At 42.9% G+C, this 9,366-nt stretch overlaps 1 protein-coding gene and 1 long non-coding RNA gene across 2 annotated transcripts; one reads left to right on the top strand and one right to left on the bottom strand.

Annotated features, from left to right (window-relative positions):
- Nucleotides 1-4,745: 4,745 nt before the first annotated feature.
- On the bottom strand, nt 4,746-7,013 carry LOC134217540 (uncharacterized). Its single transcript, XM_062696313.1, has 2 exons — nt 6,925-7,013; nt 4,746-6,714 (listed from the first exon to the last, which is right to left on the bottom strand). The coding sequence occupies exons 1-2, from the start codon at nt 6,928-6,930 to the stop codon at nt 4,927-4,929; spliced, it is 1,794 nt and encodes a 597-aa protein (XP_062552297.1). The 5' UTR covers nt 6,931-7,013; the 3' UTR covers nt 4,746-4,926.
- A 1,337-nt stretch (nt 7,014-8,350) lies between these two features.
- Nucleotides 8,351-8,953, top strand: LOC134217537 (uncharacterized). Its single transcript, XR_009981082.1, has 3 exons — nt 8,351-8,574; nt 8,672-8,756; nt 8,813-8,953. It is a non-coding gene; the product is annotated as an uncharacterized LOC134217537 (long non-coding RNA).
- Nucleotides 8,954-9,366: the final 413 nt, after the last annotated feature.

Below are 9,366 nucleotides of genomic sequence, written 5' to 3'. Positions count from 1 at the left end.
TCCGAGCCTCTTGGAAGGAGGCTTCCGAGCCTCTTGGAAGGAGGCTTCTGAGCCTCTTGGATGGAGGCTTTCAGAGCCTCTTGCAAGGAGGCTTTCAAGCCTTTTGGAAGGAGGCTTCTGAGCCTCTTGGAAGGAGGCTTCCGAGCCTCTTGGAAGGAGGCTTCCGAGCCTCTTGGAAGGAGGCTTCCGAGCCTCTTGGAAGGAGGCTTCCGAGCCTCTTGGAAGGAGGCTTCTGAGCCTCTTGGAAGGAGGCTTCCGAGCCTCTTGGAAGGAGGCTTCCGAGCCTCTTGGAAGGAGGCTTCCGAGCCTCTTGGAAGGAGGCTTCCGAGCCTCTTGGAAGGAGGCTTCCCCCAGTCAACCACAGATCGTATATGAAAGGAGAAATTTTATCGCATATACTGCTATTTTATATCACACTCGTATATTACTACTTATAAATATAGTCAAAATATGATTACTGTCGTAAATAATACCTAGGAATGGAATATATGCAACTGTTTTCAAAAATGTTTTAAATCAGTATAAAAAATATCAGTATAATCGGATTGAATCACAAAAATAGCTTATACATACACGTGTTGTCATGTTAGTCGTATATTCATACGCGATGTACCTATATATTTTGTTACTTCAGAGCGTTTATCAAAGACCACTGCACTGCACATTTTGATGAAATTAATTTCATTTGCACTTACCTACTCCACTCTATCCGATATTTTTGAATTCTAACTTTCACTTCTATGCTATTATCACTCCCTGACAATAACTAAAACAACTAAAAACATCCGAATAAAACAGCTCGAGGGTAATCAAAGGGATATAAATCACTGTTGACATTTCATTATTGTTGACATGCATGCAGAGTCGTTTGCAATGCTGCATTATCGTTAATATGTATGATAATTGTCGGAATAATCAAACAGATTTCATATACGATTCAAGCTGCATTCATACGTAAAGCAACAAGGTACTTAAATCGTATCAATGTAGTATGTATCGTATACTGTATGATTATGATTGTCAAAACTCTACTGCTTTTCAAGAGTTGCTGAGTAGTACATGGGTAAAGCATTTGCCTTCAGATCCAGTGGTCGAATGTACGAGACAGAGTTGTTTACATTTATTTTTTAATTATTTTCACCGAATCGTATTAATGCCTTAGAAAACTCGGGAAAGTCGTTTTTCAGTATGTATATGGCCTCCACTTTAGTACGTATATAGCGATTTTGTGCATTATATACGAATTAGTTTGCTTGTATATTATTACTTATATCATTGGCTATACGTATATAAATGTTGACTGGGCCGAGCCTCTTGGAAGGAGGCTTCCGAGCCTCTTGGAAGGAGGCTTCCGAGCCTCTTGGAAGGAGGCTTCCGAGCCTCTTGGAAGGAGGCTTCCGAGCCTCTTGGAAGGAGGCTTCCGAGCATCTTGGAAGGAGGCTTCCGAGCATCTTGGAAGGAGGCTTCCGAGCCTCTTGGAAGGAGGCTTCCGAGCCTCTTGGAAGGAGGCTTCCGAGCCTCTTGGAAGGAGGCTTCCGAGCCTCTTGGAAGGAGGCTTCCGAGCCTCTTGGAAGGAGGCTTCCGAGCCTCTTGGAAGGAGGCTTCCGAGCCTCTTGGAAGGAGGCTTCTGAGCCTCTTGGAAGGAGGCTTCCGAGCCTCTTGGAAGGAGGCTTCCGAGCCTCTTGGAAGGAGGCTTCCGAGCCTCTTGGAAGGAGGCTTCCTTGCCTCTTGGAAGGAGGCTTCCTTGCCTCTTGGAAGGAGGCTTCCGAGCCTCTTGGAAGGAGGCTTCCGAGCCTCTTGAAAGGAGGCTTCCGAGCCTCTTGGAAGGAGGCTTCCGAGCCTCTTGGAAGGAGGCTTCCGAGCCTCTTGGAAGGAGGCTTCCGAGCCTCTTGGAAGGAGGCTTCCGAGCCTCTTGGAACGAGGCTTCCGAGCCTCTTGGAAGGAGGCTTCCGTGCCTCTTCGAAGGAGGCTTCCGTGCCTCTTCGAAGGAGGCTTCCGTGCCTCTTCGAAGGAGGTTTCCGTGCCTCTTCGAAGGAGGTTTCCGTGCCTCTTGGAAGGAGGCACCCGTGCCTCTTGGAAGGAGGCTTCCGATCCTCTTGGAAGGAGGCTTCCGAGCCTCTTCAAAGGAGGCTTGCGAGCCTCTTGGAAGGAGGCTTCCGAGCCTCTTCAAAGGAGGCTTGCGAGCCTCTTGGAAGGAGGCTTCCGAGCCTCTTAGAAATAAGCATCCAAGTGTTTTAAAAAGAGGCTTCGGAGATTCTCTGAAGGAGGCTTCCGAGCCTCTTAGAAAAAAGCATCCAAGCCTTTTGGAAGGAGGCTTCTGAGCTTCTAGGAAGCAGGCTTCCGAGACTCTTGGAAGGAAGCTTCCGATACTCTTGGAAGGAGGCTTCCGAGACTCTTGAAAGGAGGCTTCCGAGCCTCTTGGGAGGAGGTTTCCGTGCCTCTTGGAAGGAGACTTCCGTGCCTCTTGGAAGGAGGCTTCCGATCCTCTTGGAAGGAGGCTTCCGAGCCTCTTGGAAGGAGGCTTCCGAGCCTCTTGGAAGGAGGCTTCCGAGCCTCTTGGAAGGAGGCTTCCGAGCCTCTTTGAAGAAAGCTTCCGAGCCTCTTGGAAAGAGGCTTCCGAGCCTCTTAGAAAAAAGCACCCAAGCCTTTTGGAAAGAGGCTTCCGAGCCTTTTGGAAGGAGGCTTCCGAGCCTTTTGGAAGGAGGCTTCCGAGACTTTTGGAAGGAGGCTTCCGAGACTCTTGAAAGGAGGCTTCCGAGCCTCTTGGGAGGAAGTTTCCGAGCCTCTTGAAAGGAGGCCTTTGAGCCTCTTGAAAGAAGGCTTCCGAGTTTTTTGAAAGGAGGATTCCGAGTCTTTTGAAAGGAGGCTTCCAGCCCTCTTGACAGGCAGGCTGATTAAGGTAGGCTGATCAAGTGCAGAACGACTTGGCGAGCGTGGCCTCGAACCGTGTATTGTGGCGTCAAAGGGTTGATTCAGTGTTATCTGTTTAGATGTAAACTAAATAAATGAGAACAGGAACGGAAGACAATGTTGCCAAGTCGTCGCTCGGAACGTAACCGAAATCCGGAGAATCGCTCATGATTCGAATCGCGTTTTCCATCATTGTATGATTATTACGTGTTCTTCATTGTTGAATGCAATGAAATAACATTTTTCGCTTAAAACAATGGCTAATAATCAGCGAGTGAGAGAAGCGATGCGATTCTGTGAAATTCTAGCGCGATGCTCTTTCTGCAGAATCGCAAGCGAGTTAGCTCGTGCATGAAGCCTCGATGATTGAGATTTGACTATGATTCTACCAACACTGGTGGCACGTGGGTTTAGTCTGAAAGCTGGGTTTGACTACACCGAGACATATTATTCGGTAGTGCGGTTGGACACTGTACGAGTAGTGCTAGCGTTTGCAAACGAGCGAAGAATGGCATCAGATGGACGTGAATACGGCTTTTCTGAACGGCCAATTAGAGGAAGATTATCATGAATCAAACTTAGGGGTTTACGAAAAGAAGAATTTGTTATGTCGACTAAATCTCTTTGTCCTGAAGCAGGCGTCAAGAGACTGGAATGCAAGATTCAATTCTTTTTTTGATGATTGGGTTCCAAAGGTGTTCCAGCGATCCGTTCGAGATGTATGACGTGGGGAAGTACAAAACTGTCTTGGAATGCGGATTCATCACGATGTGGAGAGAAGAATTCTTCAGATTAACCGAAACAGTTTTTTTGGGAGGAAGAGGATTTTTTTTTGAGTCGTTGAGGATGAGCGAGATAAAGGTCGCTTGAAGTACGTCGACGTTAAGCATAGAATATGGGTTTGGTAGGTTTCGGATGTCGAGCGGGGGTGTTGAGTATAACAAAGTCCGAACCATGCGTGTTGACCAACCTGTCCGAACCGTTTCTTTCATCAACATGATAGCGCGGATACCTTTGTATTTTCTGGGTAACATATTTCTCCATGCGAACTAGCACAACAAATCAAATGAGTTAAAATATTGTCCATGGACAATACATAATGATATTTATATTAAGTGAAAGTATTACATGAAGGGCATGAAGTAATAAATTACCTGTCTACCAATTCCCATGGGTTAAAATATGGCCCAGGAAGTTCAAAACTACCATAGAATGCCATAACTTTTGATATTATTATGTTTGGTATGCCACTTGATGTGGTTCCAATCGGTTCAGATATGGCCCAGAAAGTACAAAATTACCTTATATTGCCATAACTTATGAAATCATGAAGTTTGATGAAATGCATGATGGTATTCGCCTATTTCCGTAAAAAGACTCCGTAACAGGCTTTGGCGGAACGTCCAGAATACAGGTCATATTTTGGACCGATCAAATTCCTGATAAAATTTGGCATAGTTTATGTGTCGTTTCGAAAATATCTAAAATAATCATTTCCGAATTATGCGTTCTGAGAAATAAAATAGAAATCAATAAAACTCCTAAAACTTGAATAAATTCCGCTTCTTTTGGTGAAACATGCAAAACAAATGTTAAAAGGGGTCTTAAATCCTTGGCCTAGGAAGGCTCTTTTAAGCCTAGTTAGTAAGTGGAAACTAATTAATATTTTTACCCTAATCGAGATTCGAGACCATGTTACCTTTTGGTAAAAATCATCTTTTAGTGTGCTTTACACGGGACTAAGGATCAAGAAGCATTAGCATCGGTACACGTGGCAAAATTGATCAATAATTGTCATCAACAAATTAGAAAGTCATTTATAAATAAACCATTACTCTCGTTCTATGGCACGGAATTCCTTCTATATTGTCTGCATGTACTGTACATTCTAATAGCCTAAAATAATGCTAATCCTTACGCTAGTATTCTCATGAGAACCACTCAAAACAATCTCTATTTTGAACTATATATTCATTTTTGGTTGCAGTTACAAATCGTCCTCTATCTCGCAGATCACTAACGGGGCTGCGGCTGAACATTTCGCGTCTTAGCATTTGCAGTCTTGTACGAAACACTTCCCCTCGTCGACGCTGCCGATGCCGCCCTTGGAGAACCGCTCTGTCTTTGCCTTTTCAAGGCAGCGTTCTCCCGCTGGAAGTTGCTGATGATCTGCTGGTTCACCTTGCCCACACTGCGACGCTCTTCCTGGACGTTGTGTCCCACTTGCAGGCCTTTTTCGAATACGATCTTCGATTCGGATTTGGCTTTCACCGCTCCGGATTTGGACTTCTGGTTACCGATGGGGACGACCAGATTTTCCGATTCGTCGTACTGACCTCGTGGGAGGGAGGTTGCATACATGACGACAACCTTTTCGTTCTGAGCTTGCTTGTGCTGAGTGTAGGGAGTGACAATGTGCACGGGTTCCGACTGCTTTTGGGACACAGTGGAGCCAACTTTTTGGACAACTTGCGGAAGTGTTTGTTGAGCGATTCGCGGCGAGACTTGTGCGATAATGTTCGGGATGACCGCTGGCGGAATCTGCTGTGTCAAGTGGGCTTGATCGAATTTGGCTGAGGCAGTTATTGGTTGGGGAACGTTCGCTACCGAAACGTCGGCAACAGCCTGGGCAGTTGAAACTGCGTTAGTGTCTACCGCGGAATTGAAGACGACTGGTTGCGACAGTGCGGGTGGTTGCAATACAATAGGAAGATGGTTTACGATCTGATTTGGGGAGGGGTCAACAGCAATCGAAACAATATCAGGAGTGTGCAGGTTGACTTTGAATGGGCCATCATCTTTAGCGATCGTATTTATCTCCGCAATCGGTGCAACTGTTTGCTCAAAGGTTATGTGCTCTTCAGGGAGGCTATATGAACGACCTTCAGATCTCACCACTTCTACGGTGTAGTCAGTTCCTCCCGATACTACGGAAAAACTTTGATATGGCACAACGCTTTGTAGGGGCTGTTGGACGGAAGCTGCTTTTCCAACATTGAATAAAACGGATTTAGGAGGCGCGTTTTCCGGATTAAAGGATATGCTTTGCGCGGCATAGTTATTTTGTGCAGTCGATGCAACGGGGATGGAAGCAAGTTCTGCATTAATGGCAGAGAACGAAACGGGTTCAGCTGGCGCTAGTCTACGTGTTTTTTCTGTATTGTAGGAGACGCTCTGATATGGCACAACATTAAAGTCGTTTCGTTGCTCGGGGATGGTAGCTTCCGGAGCAACGAGAGATAGTGATATTTCACTAGGAGTATTTGCTGAATTATAGTCATAGCTTTGAAGTGGTACAGCAGTGAAATCGTTCTGTAGAGTCGATTGTATGGGGACGGCTGCTGGTTCTGGATGGCTATCCGTTGCAAACGAAACGGATTTTGAATTTCCGATGTTAATATCGGATCCTAGCTCTTGTGCGGCATCCAAATTTGTCGCGACCGGATTTTCTTGAGGGAATTGATAGTAGGAGACAGGTGCAAGTGATGGCGCTGCAGTTTGAACTGACCGATATAACGGGACCTGCGCAGGTGCATGGCGGTAATAGGAGGTATGAACTGGATGAGCAGATGCCCCATGTTCGCAGAATGAAGTGTACGTAGGCTGGAAAGAAACTGCAGCAGGAGCTTGCCGGTAGTTGACAGCATATCCTGGTTGAATGGCTATCGGAACTGGAGCATGTCGATAGTATGTGGCATATCCTGGTTGCAACAAGTTTGATTTAAGTCGTAACAAGCTTAACAACGCACCCAGTTTAAATGTTGCTTCTGCACAAACAACAACAACCAGCAGTGTCAGTATAATCTGCGAAGAAAAAGCACAATCATGCGTTCACAGTCACATAAGTCCATGTATTTTGATTGTTCAAATCTGTTTGTAATTGGCAATGTTGCTAACACTTGTTGCTCACTTTCACTTGATTACATAATCGTCAGTTCCTCTATGTTTCTTCGCCAATTGTCTTTCACATTGCGTACTAATCAGTCTTCTTTGTATTTGCAAATCTATGCTCACCTTCATCTCGAAATTCAGTGCATTTATCCCGAAGAAATGGTCCAACCGGACTAGCGGGCGATAACCGTGACACTGAAATGCATTTTCGACTAGAGCCAGAGTTTTATACTGCGGTCACAGACTCCCCGAAAGATACAATATTTTTGATTTCTATTTTTTCGAACCCTCTGAATCCGGCTCCGGGGTCTCATCTCTGCCCTCAAGCATCGGTCACCGCCATGAAATGCGAATCGATGCAACTTGCCGTGACAATTTCGAAGATTTGAATTTTAATATCCATTTCGCCTTCACCTATAGGAGTGGATCCAAACCACTTTTTCCAACACACAGGCTGTTCCAATAAAAATAGATCTATAAAGTTTGAAACATAAACCAACATTGGCAAAAGAGCTAGAGAAAGCCCCTTACTCGAATTAGCATCAAAAGAAGAAGGCACATCGGTCATCGCTCTGTGGCTGCCAGTAACGGCCACCGACCACCATCACCGAAATGCTGCTCCTGGATGAGGTAAACTTTAAAATTTATGCTAATCACAGTATCTAAAACATTCAACTATCTCACTCTTTCCCTCTTCGGCAGAAAACTAGTTGGATCTGATTTGGTCTAGACATAACAGATTACAGTGAGTTCTTACTCATTCGACATTGGAAGCTCATTGGGTTTGAGAGACAGGGCTAAAACCCCTGCAATTACTAGGCACAAATCAATCGCAGTAACCGAGTTTTAAGTCACATAACATCGCGTTAGGACTACTTTACTGTGTATCCAAAATGCTAGAAGTTTCATAAACTTTTAGAGCCCTAAGATTGAATAATATCACCTTCATCCACTATTCGATCGATTTGATGTTTCTTCATTAAAAATTGATAACTGATCCAGTTCAGTCAAGACTAAAACATCACCAACAAGCAACAGATTTTCTGATAAAAAGAAAACAAATCAGCTGCATTACATAATGATGGTAGGAAGGATTACATCCGGTGATAAAAAAACAGCAAGTCACCTGCTTCTCGATGAAAGTGAAAACAAAACCGGTCTATCTTTTATTATCAGATAGGATATGATGATAGCCGCACACCCACTCAAAAAAAAAACGATTATCGAAATCTATTGGCTGTGAATTTCTTTTTTGTAGATTTTCATACAGCAGCAAAAAATAGTAAATTACCAATACAGAAATTAGGATAGAGGCAATAAACAAATATATAATTTCCCAAAATAATTGAAAATTGCAATTACAAAAGTAGAATTTTCCATACTGAAATCTAGTTTTTCCATTGAATAAAATACAATATTTTCCATTATCATGCATTATTAGCGATAAACAAATAATTATTTATTTATACAAAATATACAAAATTACAACAGATAGGTACAAAATTTAAAAAAAGATATACACAAAAAAATTAAAATCAATCTACACTCAGAAATATATAAAATCGTGTTTAGATTAGATTTAATACTTTTTTGATATTTATCTAATTTAAACTATCAATAGATTAAAATTTATGCTATCTAAGAATAAAAGATAATCTTTTAATGATTTGTGTATTGAAAATATTTCGGTGCATTCTTGTGATTTGAAAACAATCATTTTGTGTTAACGTCAGTTGTGAACATGTAACCGCCGGATAATTGTATCGCAAAAAGGTGACACTTTTTACTAATCTTTAATCCGTATATTAAATTGATTCTCTTTCTGCATTTTCCGGCTATACTCGCCGATGATGGCGATCAACGGATTCAGTGTGTCACATATTGTATTTTTATGGAACAATCTCATGAATCGAACGTCCTCAAGAATCGGAAAAGACGACAGAATTACTGATCTGGTATGTATAACTAAGGCAACTTATTTGACCTAATAAAAATACTTCTACGCTTTTAGACGAAATGTGCTCAGGAAGGAGTGGACTTGGATACGGTGGAAGGATTTTTGAGAGGCGATTACTGATAGCCTTAGAAAAACTTGTGGCGATACCAGCTTGACTCACAATGATCCGGTGGCAGATAATTTACCCCTGCAGAATTTTCGGTGTAAGCCAACTGTAAAACAACAGTTATCATTCGCCATTTCTGCGCTCTGCTTTTTGTTTCGTAACTATAGTTCACTAATAATGTAATTAAACAGGAAAATAAAGTATTTGTATGATATGTGATATGCAAGAGAACAAAAATCATCCATAAAAGCTTGGCAAAATCTGAAGGTAATGGGGGTTTATTTAAAATCCCGAAGCAACCTGTTCCTACTGCTTCTTTTGATCCTAGTTGCAGTAAGACATTCCCGCCATTGCCAAAATCCGATGTTTCGAAGAAACATCCGGCTAGGAGAATCAACGAAAGAAAAAAAGTAATTCGCACTTCTAGTAAAAGTATTCCGTCCAAGCGAGGATTGATCTCCTTTAAGGACCTTGTGGACCGTTTTCTGAATTTATTTAATAT

This window comes from Armigeres subalbatus, chromosome 1 (assembly GCF_024139115.2).
Source record: "Armigeres subalbatus isolate Guangzhou_Male chromosome 1, GZ_Asu_2, whole genome shotgun sequence".
Lineage (NCBI taxonomy): Eukaryota > Metazoa > Arthropoda > Insecta > Diptera > Culicidae > Armigeres > Armigeres subalbatus.
The sequence above is the reverse complement of the archived record's forward strand: the minus strand, read 5'-3'. Positions and strand labels throughout refer to the sequence as shown.